The sequence below is a fragment of the Aythya fuligula genome, chromosome 15 (assembly GCF_009819795.1).
Source record: "Aythya fuligula isolate bAytFul2 chromosome 15, bAytFul2.pri, whole genome shotgun sequence".
Classification (NCBI taxonomy): Eukaryota; Metazoa; Chordata; class Aves; order Anseriformes; family Anatidae; genus Aythya; species Aythya fuligula.
In genome coordinates, this window is record NC_045573.1 from 2,600,149 (window position 1) to 2,616,959 (window position 16,811).

Here is a 16,811-nt window from a genome sequence, read left to right on the forward strand (position 1 = left end):
ATCAGAGGTTTTGCTGGTAGAAACCTCATCCCCAGCCAATTTCCTCCATCCATCCACACTCGAATCAGAAGGCAGGCAGCTGTGTCCCCTGCAGCTCCACTTCTGCTCTTGTGCTCCTTTTTATTAGAGTCATGGGAGACCTCAGCACCAATGTCGGCACCCTGGTCTTCAGAGGGCCTTAATGACTGACTGACCTGACACCAGACTAAAGGCCGAGCCCACTTCATTTTAGCTAGTTGTGAGTTAAGTAGGTGGGTTAAAATGAAGCCTAGATCAAACTATCCAGCTGCAAACAGACATTGAATCTCTTCAGAGATTTAGAAGAGTTGAAATGCAATTTCATTTCCTTTTTCCCGTTTCATTTTTTGAGTTTGAAGTTCCAGCTAGGATTAGAAGTGGAAACCCTGAAGGCAGCATTTCAAGCACAATAAGAGAAATCAGTTTCAGGCTCTCAGGAGTTCTCCTGCTTGTGTAGTATTTCTACCCCAGTGTGCTGACCCGAGAAGATGCTCGGATAAACTCAAACATTATATGCAAAGAAATAACTTATATGCAAACAGAGAACATGAAGCATCCTTAGAGGAAATAGATTGAAGTACAGGTATAGAGGGGTAGTTTAACCACAGCTCATTGCTGTTCCTGATTAGTGAGTAAATCTTATTACAAGCCTGTCTGTGGCTCACTGCTCAGACACCGAACAGAGCCAGTCCCTCTTGAAGTGATGGACGTGGTTACATTGTCCCTCTTTATCCAGCTAGATAAAGATAGGATCAAGTCAAGGACGTGTTTCAGGCTACAGACCCAGGCACTACACAGATGTGGGTTGTAGGAATTCACTGAGAGCACACAGGGAGGAGGACAGCTTTCTGGAAGGTGATCAAGTCCAGTTCAGCAAATGAGAGTCTAAACATTTGCTCAAGTGCAGGGCTTCCAGGAGGTTACCTCAGAGCATCTGTCTCCTACCTGCCTCTGTTCACCATGGATAGCTTGGCATCCAAACCTGAGTTGTTAACAGGGCAAAATCAAATATCAGATACACATATTAGAGGATTATTATTTACATTTTAATGTTTTTGTTTGTTTAAATGGGTGTTTCACCTCCTGGGTGGTGTAGAAGACGATTGGATTTGGTAAAAAAAAATAAAATAAAAAATAATGCGGCAGACTCAGAAAGATGGGAGGTATGGTTGGTGCCATGTGTGGTAGTGAGTCTCTGCTGGAGTGTTGGTGTGTGCGTGCTGCTGTGGTGACACAGGGCATGCTGGGCAGCCTTTCGTGTGCCCCAGCGCTGTGTTCATCACCCACATGGAGGAGTGGGCGAGAGGGATGGGTGCACCATCCTGTGGGACAGGATGATGCACAGGAGACAAGTGGTTTTCGGAGGAGCAAGGAAACTGCAGTTGGAAGCCTAGTAGAAAGCCGTGCTTTTCCTTCAGCTATCATTTCTAGCATTTAGCCTGAAGAAACCATAGGGAAAGGAAGAAATAAGGCTGTTAACAAGAGTAAAATCCAGCATAGCTACCAAATTTACCATCTGAGCAGCATCCACCCATCTGGACTTCTCTGTCTGCCTGGCACCTTGTCGTTTTGTCCTCTCACCTATCTGTAATGATGTCCTGTGTGTGTAGCAACCCCGTCCATTTCTGTATTTTAGGTCTTTGGGCATCTATAGGTACCTCCACACAGAGAAATGCATCATTTAGGCAAAGTAGATTGCAGCTCAGGCCTGGAAATGGTTTAAACCTCAGCTTGTCAGTGCCCTGAGAGCCCCATCCAAGGTAGGGAATCATAGGCTGTGCAGGTCTGGTCCAGGGTCAGAGAGCAGACAGTGCTCAGTCTGTCATCAGCCACAGGCAGCAGGCCTGTGGAGCTCAAAAATCAAAAGTCCCCTATATCTGTGTCTGGTTTGGGCTGCAGGGCCCAGCTTTCATGGCCAGGCCATGATAAACCCAGCTGAGAGCAGCCAGGGCCAGTGATAAGAGCAGGCAGCAGCAAGGCATGGCCAAACAGCCCCGCACTGCATGGGTTTGGCCAGTCAAAAAGTCACACTCTCAGTTTTTGGTGCCCTTGGCTTGCCCCACTGCTTGTTACCTGTGTCCTGGCAGTGCCCTTTTGGTGCTCCTTGGTGACGTGGGTGTCTCAGTCCCTGTCCCACCCTCCTCTTGCAGTGATGTGGCAAGGAGAGCATCAAGTGATCTTTGTTAGCACAATTTGCTTTTGCAGTCCACGCACTGCAGGCACCATTGGTGTGCAAGGAACATAAAATAGCACTCCAGCACTGCAGTGAGGCAGTGGGTTTGTCAGGTTAACTGTGATCACATGAAAAAGGAGGGCAGGGTGTAGGATATGCTGTACAAATGTATTTGATGTGTTTTTAAAGGCAGAACTGCATGGCATAGTTTTTCTTGTGAAGGTAAAAATTGAAGATAAAGTAGAATATTTTTCTGACACAGTCACTACCGCCATCAGTTAAATCTACCGCGTAAATAAGTGAACTGTAATTTAATCATCCTGCAGCTCCTAACCTTTTAATGAAGTTCTCAGAAGACACAGACTGAAAGCAGGCTCCCCAGATTAAAGTTTTTGATTAAAACCACGTGGATCAGCTTGATCTTCTCTGTCTTCAGGACACGGGGCCAAACCCAACCCGCCTGTATCTGCTGGGAAGCCAGCAGTCGCTGATGTCAGGTCAAATGCAGGCAGTACCCTGGGCTTCAAGGGCTGTGAGTGGGGTCTGGGTGACACTGCATGCTGAAAACAGTGCTGGAAACTCCAGACATCTGTCACAGCCCATAGGGGCCCCAACTGGGGAGAAGAGAGTGTCTTGCAGGACTGACAGTGGGTCATGGGTTCATGGGAAGACCCCAAAAGCTGAGAATTGAGAAAGTTCCTGATTTCCACTCCATATAAGAGGAGTGTGGCCACAGCCATGTTCCTCCAACCGTGGCATTTCCCAACACAGAGCTGAGCATCTGGGCACTGTAGAAGGAAGAGGCTGGTTTTGTTTCAAGACCCAGCAGAGCTGCCTGTCAGAGCACTGACTGTAAGCCTTTCTCTCTGGGGATGAGCAATCATGGACAGCACACAGTGGTATTTAAATTAGCCCATCCTCTCAATGCCACAGCCATCTCTGTAGCCAGCAGAAACATTTGAGCTGTAACTAAAAATTCAGGCGCTGCATATCTTAGTGTTTAATATTTCCAACTAGGGAATTATCAAACCATCTTGCTTATTTTTCCAGGCAGCTGCAGGTACAGAGCTACTCTGTGCCAAGCATGCTTATAAACCCATTAGGGCTTTCTAATGTTTCATGCAGAGGAGAATAATGGAGGAGCTTTAGCTAGCAATTGTAATGCCAACCTAAATGCTTTTTAGCTAGGAGACAGTGCTTCATTCATTTTCATGTCAGCAAAATCACAAGCAAAGAAGTCTGAATATTCTTCAGAGAGGTGAGATCCAAGCATTAGCCAGCATCCAGAAGTGGGGGCGAGACAGGACTGTGGTTTTCCTTTTGTCTGTGTTTGATGGTGTCTCCTTTGCCTCCCGTGTTTCCACCAACTCAAACTGTCAGCTGCAGCTGAGAGGATGCTCGTCTGTGTTTGATATATGTCTGCCAGTTGGCTGACTGGAGTCTCATCCCAGGAGCCATTTCCCTGGAGCAACCAGGCACAGGTTGCATTCTGCCTACTGTAATTAAGGATGCATTCTATCTCCCTCGTTTGCTGTGCCCACGTCCCTACGGTTCGGTGTTCTCCTCATACAGTTCTCCTGCCCAGGTCTCTGGCTGAGCAGGCTATAGCAGTAGGTGTGTGCAGTGAACACTTACACCCAAACTGGTGAGAATAAGATGGTATAATCTCATAAGTGGTGCAAATTTGTGTCTGAACTGAGAGAAGGCCAGAGCTACTTGCTGTGCTGCCGACTGAAGTGAAGCTCCTGATCCTAAGGGGACCAGGAATGAAGTGACCCAGCTGAGCTGGGGAACCTTGGAGCTCTGAAATGCAGCCCCCCTTCCTTCTCAGAGGGGGGTCAGAGCTGCAGTGAAGCTGTGTGGCTGATCTCTCACTGCTTTCACCCTGCTGCAAACCCTGTGCCTTCATGGGATGGCCCCAGCCTAACACCAACATCACCCAGAGCAGAAGCTCACCCGTCCTTCCTGCACACCCCTGCTCATTACCGTTAGCCTCGCATGAGCAGCATCTCCTCTAATGGACATTGCATGGGTTGCTGCACTCCGCATGTTGTTGCATGTGTTTCCAAGCGTTGTCAACTTTATCCCAGACTGTCCTTGTATGTGTCCCCCAAGGAGACCTGTTCTTCATCTGTTAATCTGGCTTCAGGGGTGTAGGGCGTACTAACCAAGAAAGAAATTTCCTAGAGCTCCCTCATCCTGGCTCAAGCTAAACCTGTCCCAAGCTTTCTGAGTGACCCAATGACCAGACATAGCCAGCACTAAGCCCTGACAGAGTAGAGATACGGACCTCCGAGACACTTTAATGCAATAAAGCACGCGCTCCAATATGGCTGGGTGGCTCCTCTTTACTGTTTGAATGTCCAGTCCAAGTAAAAAGGGAGCTGTGCTGCTGACAGGCAGTGCAGAAGGATTTCTGCTCAGCAGCTTTACGTGGAAGATGTCTTCTTGGGATTTTTCTTTAGAATTTTATATAGCCTACAAAAGGCAATAAACATCTATCTGCTACTCAATAGTTAATCACTGGCTGCCTTTGTACAGGTTAGAGAGTAGCTGCAGTCACTGACTGTGCAGCCAGGTTTCACACACTGCCCGTCACTGCTAATGTTCTGAGATCTGTTAATCGATCATTAGTCCGTAATAAATAGGCCTTTATATTAAAGTTTGGCCATTTAGGGTATTCTCAGACCTTCCCAGAAGCTTTCTTTTGCATTCCCAAGAAGACATTTCCAGCAAAAAGAGAAGAGCATGTCATAATCCTGAATACACATGAAAGCACATTGTACAGACTTTAGTAATATTTACTGCAACATTTTTATTATTGTTTTTTTTAGACATACCAGAAGATGAGCCGAGCTCAGTAGCAAAGACAGCATTACCAGTCCAAGATGACTGGTAGGACTTAGGCACATAAGCAGCATGAAAATGAATTCAAAGACAATTGTGTTTCCTTTCATCTTGTTTTTCCACACCCACTAGCAGAAAAAAAATAAGGCCAGGTGACCCCAATCAGAAGGAAATGTTTTCAAAATGCCTTCACTCCACTTTTAACTACCAGGAAAAAAAAATAGCCATTGAAAGAGAGCAGCAGATTCAGTTTCCTTTTATCCAATTTATTTTAGTGTCTTAGTGTCTTGGACTCTAATCTGGCATTTAGTTGCACTACCGAAAAGAAAAAAAAAAAAAAAAAAAAGAAAAAAACATTAAAAGAGTCACTCCATCTGAAAGATATTAACAAGATGAGAGGAGTGGAAGATGTATTTCAGGAGGGCACTGAGTACTTCTGAACTTATTTTCCTCCTTATTTTTAAGGTGAAACAACTACTTTTTCCCAACTCCTAATGCATTTAAAGCTGAATTTGCTCAAAAAAAAAAAAAAAAAAAAAAAAAAACACTCTTTATACAGAACAATCCTACCCTGGCTTAGTGTGACCTGTCTCTTGCACTTGCAAAATCTACAGTAATGCTCAGTTTGGCCTTAAGTACCCTCTTTGAATATTTATATTTCTTAAGTTTGAAAAGAATTAGACTCCATCAGAGTGCCCTTGGCTATCTTGTGGTCAGTCTAATTTAAGAGAGACACATGCAATAAATACAATTGAATCACAGGGCAGTGTCCAAACACTCGCCTTGGAACAGCCCAGGAAAATTGGTCATGTGCAGAAATTTCCCTATTTCAAAGAGAAGAAAGGAGGAGTCATGCCCAGAGGCAGAGATACAAAATTCATGTGGTCATAGCCCACATATTTTTTAGATGCAATCATGCCCTTATATTTGCAGAGGAGCTTGTGCTGATAGTCTTTGTAGAGCCAAGTGCTGAGCACCCCGCTCCATCGCCGTTGATGCTACCCCGTGTGCTCGTAACCCTCACGCATGTGCCCTACTTTGCCACAGGCATCGCTGTGTTTTCTCTAGACCTCTGTAACACACCAAAAGCCTTCTCTCGCAGATGCTGAGCTCAGGTTATGTTCTACTTATATGTAACATACCTGACATCAGCTGGGTTAGAAGAGATGTGGCAGAGTCCAGCCTGACAAGACCTACTCTGGGCCTTTTCTCAAAACTGGAGTTGAAGCTTTGCTGGGTTTGGAGCTTTGGGGCTCTCATTTCCATCCCACTTCTCACCCTTCCTGGTTTGTGGCAGAGGCCCATTATGTGAAAAGGCTGTCCTCTAGCCTGAGACAGTGGTAAGAACAGAGAACACTTGAGAGAGAAGAGGACCTGGTTGTCAAAGGTGTGGAGGTCTCTTCTGCTGGCACAAGAGGTTTGGCTCAGCCTGATAACCCCCCCATGGTTCTTGAAGACTTCACTGCTGGGTAGAAGCACTTGGCCATTGCACATGGCCTGCTTGAAGCAGTTCTCCCAGGGACTTTGCCCTGCATCTGTGTGTGTATAAGACGTGGCAAGGCCACAGTGTGGTTGTGACGGCTGCCAACCAAGCAGCAGGGCCTGCGCTCATTGCGTTGCCTTTTTGTCTTTTCCTGCAGAAGCCCAGCGCAGGCCTTACTATGCAGACTATTCTCCGGCACGGAAGTACATCCACAGCCTCTGCACCAGCCACTACCTCGACCTCTTCATCACGTTTATTATCGGCGTCAACGTCATCACCATGTCAATGGAGCACTACAACCAGCCAAAGGTAAGAGCCGTCCAGCAAAATGTGGGCTGTGAAACACAGCAGCGTGGGGGTCTGCAGCCAACCCCACTTCCCTGGCACCGTTGCCTGTTGTTTGAGACCCTCAGCAGGCTCCAGGTTCAGTGTCACACATCCATCTTCCAACAGGTCAGCTCTGCCATTCAGTCACTTGCCACAGCCAAAAGCTTGATTCCCTTGCTCTTGTATGAAAACAAAACAGAACTACAACAACAAATGAATAAGGCTAATGGAGTATGAACTAAAATTTTACTAGGACTGACCCACAAATGTGAAAAGGAGAGCTTTCCTATGGCCTGAGGCTTCTTCTGTCAACAAAGCAGAAAAGCTTTTTCTTCCAGTGTCTATTTTGAAGTTTATTGTTGTCGTTTTTTATTGTAATACACCTATCCAACATTTAACTAAATTTCCCTTCCCTTCCCTCTCTGTCTCCAAATCCCTACTCAACCAACGAGCTGTTTTACTCTGCAACTATCTATTTTAAGGTCCAAGCAAGATTCTTTTGCTATTGTTGGCCTCCAGTTCCAACAAAATCCATTATAAACACTCATCATCTTAAAGTATAAACACTGTGGATTCCTGACTTCCGAGAGCAGCTCTATAGAGAGAGTGAACATTGCACCAAATATGGATATACTTTGCCTAGCTCTAGAGATGTAACATTTTTCAAGAAGGCAAGACTAAATCCATTCCCAACATTATTTATTTTTCTGAGTGTTTTAATCAAAGCCATTGTCCTCAGGATTGCCATGTTGGAATGAAGAAATCATCCATCAAGTCTTTTATTCTACCCAAGGCTACACAGTTCAGAAAAAGTAAACTTTATTAGATGGGGAAAGGGTAAAGCCTTCTTTCTGCCCCAGACTCTGAACAATTTATGTGGTGAAGTTGGAGAATAGATGGCTCTCATTGGTTTTAGCACAACAACTATTAGTGCTTATGAAGTTTTTGTTTACATCAGTTTCTAATCTTTTATTTGAGTTTTGCTGTGTGATTTAGTGCAATTTTGTTACAAAGCTCTGCAATCTATTATGACTTTACTTCTTACATCTCTGTGCTTATGTCACCCTTATTTCTGCCAGTCCCTCTACACTGATTCTTGGAAAGGACAGTGTGGTTGGTCTAACTGGTGCCTCTCTTTTCAGTCCCTGGATGAAGCCCTGAAGTACTGCAACTACGTGTTCACCATAGTTTTTGTGTTTGAGGCAGTTCTGAAGTTGGTGGCATTTGGTTTTCGAAGGTTCTTTAAGGACAGGTAAGAGTATTTTAAACTCCTGTGCATTTGGGATAGAGCTGTATTGACCCAGTTTCAAAGCCAGATGCTGAGTAAATGTAGCATCACTACAGTAGTACCACATACTGTGTGCAGGAGAGAGCAAAAGGCTGTCTCTCCATAGGTGCAAACTTTATTGTGTAGGAACTAAAAATCCAAAGAACTGCTGGTACTGCTTTGCAGAGGGAATTCAGGAAATGTTTAAAAATTCTAGATACTTTCCTTCTGGCAGTATCTGTCTCTCTGCCAGATCTGACTAGCTCAGCCTAGAGCTCTCCTGTTGGATATCAATGTAGTCCTCAGAAGATTAGTTTTGGCAACCTAACCTCACAAACTTAGTCCCAAAAGCAAATCTGTTTTGCCAGTGGACCAAACCAGTCCATTGACAGACTGCTGCATTTGTAAAGGCCCTTGGCAAAGGTACAGGTAGTTGTGTTAAGCCCCACTGCCTTCAGATCCCAGCTTCAGAGACCTATAGATCGTATTCTGCCACGCAGTTAGCCAGAAGCGGTTGCATGTGAGAGCACATTGCGGTCTGGCAACTTGCTGGGGAGCAGGGTGAGATCAGATGCTTTTCCAGAAAACCAGCATGTTTGCCTCATTTACCCTGACTGAACAGTTGGAAGCTGCTATGAGCAGGATTGTTTAATGGGGAAATTGTGTAGGAAAGTCACTCGGTTTCTCTACATCGCACTGTCTTTCAGTGTTGCTGTAGAAGGACCTCTACGATTGTTAGGCTATAAATCAGTGAAGTTATTCCAGTGGAATGATCGAAGGGGCAGGTGACATAACATGCAAGCAGCTGTATTGCATCGCATCAAAGGTTCCTCTGCTAGTATCTTGTCCCTGAAAGTGGCTCCAACTGGATATGGGGGAACAATAGGGACTGGGAAGTGGAACATCCCAGAGTACAATCCGAGCCAGCAGCAGCTTGTAGCTAAGGACTGGCTGTGCCAGCTTCAGTGAGTTGATTTTATCCCACACACAAGATCTGACAGAAGAGGGGAATTTGGAATTTGCTTGTGATCATTTTTAACAGTTAATTCTCTGCTCTTGGATGTCTGTCAATATACAATTCTTTTTTTATTGTCCTTCCTCTCTTTGTTAGGTGGAATCAGCTGGATTTGGCCATAGTTCTCTTATCAATTGTGGGAATCACACTGGAGGAAATTGAGATGAATGCTGCACTGCCTATCAATCCCACAATAATACGCATCATGCGGGTGCTGAGAATAGCAAGAGGTACGGCCTGCTCCATAGGTCTTCAGCCATCCCTCCAGACACGTCAGGAAACGGTTTGGCCATTTGTTCTTCTAGTCCTGCTGTTTCAGTTTGATTTGAGAACAGTTAGCAGATAAGCCTGCAGAATGTCAAACCAGAAACCAGCTAGGTGGGGTACCGTGGGTGTTTGAAGTGTCTCAAATTGGTCTCTGATTCATACCCAGGATCACAGCCCTTTTGTACTGACACTAGACGAGATCAGAATTGGTGGAGAAGGGAGGATCAGAGTTAAAAAAGATGCTTTTCCCTGAGGAAGTGTCTCCCCATCAGTCGCCTAGTTTCTTGCTAGGGCATGCTGGAGTTCTGTGGCTTTTAATCTCTTTTACTAACGTCATTAACATTAGTTGGTGTGGGATGTAGTCAGGATGTTTGGATGTTCTGTGGGCCCTACCAGGGTGCAGTGAGCTTGCCATCTGTGTGAACGAATGCAAGAGAGATGTGAGCCCTCTCTTACAAGATGTGAAGCTGTATTTTTCCTTTATGGGTTTTGCTTGAGATATTTCCCAGCCCTGCTGACCGGGATTTGGTTTTCGTTGTAGTGCTGAAACTGCTTAAAATGGCCACCGGAATGCGAGCTCTCCTGGACACAGTGGTACAAGCGCTTCCCCAGGTAAGCCTCCAGACTTTATCCATGCCCAGCTTGTTCCTCTTGGTGGACTGCACCTTTTGGGCCTGGGGATAGCTCTGTGCCATGGTGTTTGGTGGGCACTGGAAGCCACGTGGGGAGGATATCAGCTTTCTCCACTGCCACCAGTGCTTTGGTAGAGAAGTTTTGCACGGTACATCCTGCCCACATAGCCTGTGTTAGATGGGAGAACCAGGATGATGGAAAAAGAGTTAACAGAGAGTATATTGCTGTAGATAGAGCTCTTTTAAAATGCAGAATTCACTGGAGAGTTTGGGAAACACCAGAACAGAATGAGAAAACTGTTAGTGAAAGCATGGGAAATAGATAGCTTCCAGCTCAGCAGTTCTCTTTGTGAGAGACGAGCAGCCACAGTTATTGACATGCATTGACAGAGGAGCTGCAGACTTTAAAAGCCAAATAGGAGAGACGTTTCTGAGTGTTAAAAGCTTGAAGTGGGGTCTCAAATCACTGTATTCTCATGTGGTGCAAGAGGAAGAAAGATTCTGCCAATCTTAATGATAATTGATAGGATCCTTCAAGTGTTCAGTTCCTGGGACCACTTTTATATGGGTCAATTTATTTGAAAAGAGAAGGATAGAAATTTTGCTGACTTGTACCCTTACCCCAAAAGAATCTAAAGCACATCGAAGAATTCCAAGTTTAGGGCCCCTTTGTTTTTAAAATCTCGTGCTATTTAAGTTTTGTTCTGCTAGTTTGTGGTTTTGGCGGTCTGATTCTTAATCTTTCAGTCTTCAGAGTCAGCTCAGCTGCCTACACTTTCCTATTTCACATAGAACCAGACAGCACTGGAGGTGGGGACTGTAGATTCTTGTGGACTCACTCACCCCTGTACAAGATGCTCTGAGATTAGAAAGGAAATACTTCTCTGCTTTGCCCAGAAGAGGCTGGCAACATGAGGTGCCAGACCACTGAGGGTCAGGCAGGGGAACTCTGCGGTGTTCTTCTGTGAGCTGGCAGTTCAGATGCAACACTTCAAGAAGCATGGGCAGACAAGTTCTAAGTTTTCAACCCATCCAGAACATCTCACAGCTGGAAGTTCTGGAAGGAAATGTATGAGTAGGCCTGCTCTGTTTGGTGTAAAAGCCAGTGTAGTGTGCCCTGGGATGGACTGGGAGAGTCAGGCCTCCCCTCTCCTCAACACAGCCCCATCAGCACAGGGGAGATGGCAGCACACCATGGTGGGTGGTCACATCTTGATGAGCTTCAGCTGTCTGCAGAGGGATCACATCTCAAAGGCTTGGCCAAAAGCACACACCGTGTAGACATCTCTTCCAGAATATGAGAGGCCACATGAGAATTAGTAGAACTAGTGTATGTAATTACCCAAATATACCTCTGTGAGCTAGTTGCTGAGTACAAGAAGCCCATGATCTATCGAAAACGAACTGGGAAACAAGGGGAATTTCTTTTTCTTGGAAAGGCCTATCTACTTTTCATCACTGCCATAAAGATGTTTCTAATCTGAGACATTTGCCCTTTGTTATTCATATCTCCTTTTCAGTGAAGGATCTTGGCTGAGACTAAAGTATGGAATTTACCAACTTGACCCCTGTTTTGGCATTTCAAAAAAGCATTTGATTTGTGTCTATTATTTTTCTTTCGAAAGCATTGTGATTATAGAGCATATTTTCTCTTTTGCCTTGTTTTTTTCATCCAAAAACAATAGGGTGGCTGCAGGCCAGGCTTTTTGTTTCCTTGGGGTGTTTTTTCTTAACATTCAAACTAAAGTCTCTTTTAAAGGGAAATCCTGAGGGATATTCCAAACAGATCTTGTGCTGATAAAAATGCCACTTTGCCCCTCAATGTAATTCAGAAGATAAGAAGGGAAGCTTGGGGACACCTCTCCCACAATGATCACTTTTCATAAAGCTACAGTTTTCATTTCAAAGGGAGGGGAAGAGTTCCTACTGCAATTAATTTAGCGGCCTAGAGCCACAGCTGGAAAATCCTCCTTGAATGTGTCTAAGTGACAGAATTGAATTCCATGTTTATTCATTAACTTTTGGGGAGAAAAAAAAAGAAAAACATTCTCTGGTGTTTGTAGAATGTCCATTTATGGGCTTACCATAATAAGATAGTCATTACAGTGCACATATTTTTCTTTTTCTTTTGGGTGATCTTCATCAGCTTCTTACTTGTTTCTATTCAGCAGCAGGGAGAGTTTGAGTAACACCTAGAGAACCAACTATCGCCAGCCTTGGGGAATGTTAGCATTTTGATCCAATATTGAGGATGTCACAGTACAGGCTAAGCCCCCTCTCTTGGAATACAGGCTGACCTTCAGCTTCTGTTTTCAGTGCAGGAGGACTTCCTACCCTACTGTAGCCTTCTTGTCTAGTAACCTGGTGTCTGCCCCTTCACAGTGATCTTCTCCTTCACCAGGTATCTGAAAATCAGGAAATGGAATAAAGGAGTACAAAAAGAGGAGAGGCAAGAGAGACAGAAAGAACAGTCAGGGAAAGGTCTCAAAATGGCACAGTCTTTGTCCACTATCTCCATGCCCTCTTAGACCCAGCAAGCGTTTGGGATAGTTTGAAGGAATCATCACATTCCTGCCATAGACCATCTGCGCTCGTGCTGTGTGGGTTCTTTTACCCCCTACTGTAAGGTCTTGAGGCAGTATCTCCTTTTCAAACAGGAACACAAGTTTTCTAATTTCACAGCTGGTTGACCTTGTAGTGGGGCCAGGGTCACCCAGAAAGGCACCATCAGCCTCAACTCTGAACCACGGTGTTCCCTTCTGGAGGATGAAAGAAACCTGTCAGGGGCTCTAAAGCATGAAGTGCTAAAATCTGTTGCACTGGTGTAAACTTGAAATAGATCCTCTGATTTAAACAGAGCAGCTAAAAACAGAGCTGGGCTAGCGTGACCAGCTCTGACTTCATCGCTTAGAAATTGCCAGGCCCAGTTCAGCCAGTTCAGTCCTGCTGTTCACAGATCAAAATCTCCCCTGTGACCACAGAGGCCTGCTCCTAGCATAACACAAGCCCCAGAGCTCTGGGTTGAACTCCAACACATCTTAAAAGCCACCCCATCTTCTTTTAAGTAGGGGAAGTGTTAAGGAATCAACCATCCCCTGCTGATGAAATACATTCTTCCAGTAGGTGTTTATTCCTTCTGGTAAAAAAAAATCTGGTGTTTTTGGTCTGAATTAGCCAAGTTTGTTTTTTCCTTGGATGTCACTTCGCTTTTTTCTTTTAGAACTTCTCCTTTGTGGAGGTAATAAAGAGAAAAAATAATCTCTTGCACTCTCACAAATAGAAGAACATTGAAATCTTTTAATCTCTCAGTATCAAGCAGGTTTTCAAGATCTGTTTCAAGTTTTTTCCTCCTCTTTATGATCTCTGGCTCCTTTAAGGCTGTGTAATGAATTATACCACCCTTATGCTTCAGCTGTCTGTTCACTTGCTTATACATCTGGTGGTTACATCAGTTCTGTAAGCAATGTCTGCTCCAGAGGACTCCTATTCGACGGTAATCCTTTAGTCTCTTTCACATCCCCTACTTTCCAAAGTACAATTCACCTTTTCTGTAGCATGGCCCACACTTGACTCCTGGATTTGCAACTTCACGTTTGGTTGGATTAAAATACTCCTTGTGTAAGTGAATCCTCTGTACTGAGCAGCCTCGCTCACTCTGCACAGCACTTCTGGTATCGATTGCCAGTAAGAAAGCCTACAGCCAGTGCTGAGCTGCCAGTGCTGCTCCTGACAGCGAGGACTAAGAGGAATCCAGGCCAATTGCCACCCTGGCTATGCAGGGCCAACCATAGTAAAATGTGGACTTTTCCCATCAAGTCATATTAGCAGGAATAGCAGCAAACACAGAGGGAGCAAAGGGTGTTGGTTTTCCATCAGCCTTTTTGATGCTATGATTTCACTTCAGCAAATAAAGGAGGTTTTAATTCTAAAGTAAATGAGACATTTACAAAGACAAAACACAATCTGACAGCTGAAGAGAGCCTGTTTTGCAGGGTGGTCTGCGCAGTTTTTTATCCTCTTTTTCCTGATGTTCATTTGCACCACTCCAGTTCTGTTAAAGTGACTCCTGCTTTGCACCCCTGTGACTAAGAGTGAAATCCAGCCCATCTATTTAAACCATCTGGGTTCTTCTTCTTTTTTCTCACTTGGTCTGTGGACAGCACATTAATTAAATGCAGGACTGTACAGTATACCTCCTCCTTGTCTTCAAAGCTTGGAACTCCCCCCACATACAGTCTGTGCCAAGAAAAAAAGTGAAGAACTCCTCGTCCTATTAGTCCCTTGAAGGACAGTCTCTCATCTGCTCCTAGCCAGGAGTTTAGCTCTTCTTGGTGGTGCAGTTCCTGTGCTTATCTCCAGCTCTTGAAGACATATTCTGGCATTGTCTAACAGCAGTTATGGGACACAAACAATAGCCTGCTTTTGCCAGATGCTGAAAACCCACAATGACTGCAAAGCTCAGAGAACAAGAATAGAAATGTCTTACCAGCAAGTGTTTCAGGTGCAACTGATTCTGGAAGAGGAGTAGGTGTGTGCTGTGCTGCACACCAGAGAGCTTTGCAGAGCTGTCTGCAAGATGTCAGCAGAGAAGGGAAACAGAAATCACTAAGAAACCACTGTTCTGCTGGCTCTTAACACTGGTCTCTGTGGGGCTGAAGGGATACACAGAAAGGGGAGCTGGTTCAGGTCAGCTAGTGGCCTTGTGTTTGCACCAACAAGGTGATCTGAGCCTCAAGGGTGTCTGTCTGGCCCTTTCCCCTAGTCCTGGGATTCACACAGATGGCCTCTGTTTTCCAAGCAGACAAACGTGCCCATTTTCTCTTGGGTTTAATGCATAAATTACCCTGTGTTTTCTTGCTTCCAAGATTATTGCTTTGGCTCAAGAGTGCTGGAAGGAAGATGAGGAGGACTCATGTCCTTGGAAAGGATTGGCAGAGGCTTAGTTTTATGAGAAATTGTTCTTGACAGGCATCCCAGGGAGCTGTGTGTGCTTTGCCTGCATGGACAACTGAAATGCCAAGGTGTGGGCCAGCGATGCAGAAATAATTGATGTCAGAGCAGGAAGAGGCACAAGAAGAACTGTAGTGTGCCTCAGCCAGCCATTGCAGGAGCGGGACAGCAGTAGACCTGTATTTCATCAATGCCTCTCCAAGAGCAGGGAGAGCAGAGGACAGCAGGCTCTTGAGGAATTTGGGCAGGATCACCCAGCTGACAGTGCGACAGAGGAGTGATGGTGCCCAGGTGGCTGGCGTCCTGTTGTACGTGATCAGCACATTAATAACGAGTGCAGTAACTTGCCTCTAGCCCTTGGCATCTCAGCATCCCGAGAGGCTTCCCACAGCGGGTGAGATCCACTGTCCTCGTGTGATGCTCCGATGAGGAGCAGGGGCACGGTGATCCACAAGGGAAACGGCCTTGCTCACAGTGGTGTGATCTAATACAGAGGGAAGCTGAGAAATGGGAGAATCATGCAGATCTCATCCTTTATACATCCCACTGACAGCAGGACCAGCCTGTGCCCAGAGGGAACGTACATCACACCTCCTGTAGCTTGGCATCGGTTTTTTATCACTTGGGAGGCACAACACTTTACATATCAAGCTAACACAACCTGCTGTAGTTTCTCTGTGTTCCTTTGTCTCCAGATACCAGTTTTTTACTGGCGTAGGTCCGAGGCTGGGCTCTGATGGGACATGTGGTGGTGCTTCGCTACTGCAGCCTCCCTTAGGGAGAGGAAAAAAGCTAATGGCAGTGAAGTCTGCAATAGCTAAGGCAGAGACAGCCTCCTAGACCATGCAGGAGCAGTGGGAAAAGGGTTTTGCTGGATGTGTGGAGAATGGAGTTGCTTTCCTTACTGCTAAGCAGGGTTACTCCAAGTCTTTTGCAGCAGTGGCTTCTCTGGGGTACTTCAGGGCACCAACAACATCTCCAAGACGTTCTTCATCTCTGCTTCACTCCCTATGGGCCCCAGCCTCCCCCCAGCACTGGAGCCATGGCAGATGATGGATAGCCCCTGGCTGACAGGGAGAGGGGTTATTTGTAGTTTTCTCTGCCCAGCCAAAGGCACCAGCCCAAGTCAGGGGGAGTTTGATGGATAAACAGAGCATGGGCTGACCTGTTCGGAGCTTCTAGAGCAGAACCACTTTTCAGAGCCTGCCTGGCTGCCAAAGCTGAGGTTGCTGACCAGAGCTGGATCTCTGTCCCCGATGGAGAGTCCAGCACAGGCATCCCAGCCTTTGGATGCTGGGGAAGAGAGCCTGGATGCGCTCCTGCTCCCTCCCGTTCCTCACAGCAACATGATTCACACGCAATCTTTTTCTTGTCTGGTCTCAGTAGATCTCAAAGTGCTTTAGAGGCATTAATTACCTATCCGCAAGGCTATTACAAATGGGTACGTCGAGTTACAGGAGGGGAATGACTCACTCAAGGTCACAGACACACATGCAGTCTGCTTTCTCGGCGGCTCAGCAGCCGCTGGCTGACCTCGCTGCCTCTGCCTCAGCCCATCTCTGGGAGCAAGCCTTGGGTCCTTCTCCGTGCTCATGCTTTGGTGAAGGCCACAGGCTGAAGAGAACCTTCCTTTCCCTTCCCATCCTGAGGGACAAGTACCAGAAAGGCACAGGCTAAAACAGACAAAATATTAAATCTGGCACTGACTTGTGCTGGTTCAGCAGAGCCAGGAGCTGCACAAACAGACCAAATGGTTTTGCTGGGGTGCCTGAGAGGTAAGCCATTTGCTCAGCCTCTTTCTCTTGAGCATCAGGTGTTCTTGTGCTGCGGAG

General features: G+C 45.8%; 1 protein-coding gene across 2 annotated transcripts in view; it reads left to right on the plus strand.

The window, feature by feature from the left end:
- Positions 1-16,811, plus strand: part of CACNA1H (calcium voltage-gated channel subunit alpha1 H) — a 117,169-nt gene that overhangs the window by 85,315 nt on the left and 15,043 nt on the right. For both annotated transcript variants that reach the window (XM_032197524.1, XM_032197525.1), the window contains 4 exons: positions 6,679-6,830; positions 7,991-8,100; positions 9,227-9,360; positions 9,939-10,009. In XM_032197524.1, coding sequence (XP_032053415.1) covers positions 6,679-6,830; positions 7,991-8,100; positions 9,227-9,360; positions 9,939-10,009 — 467 coding nt within the window. The remainder of the gene's footprint in view (positions 1-6,678; positions 6,831-7,990; positions 8,101-9,226; positions 9,361-9,938; positions 10,010-16,811) is intronic.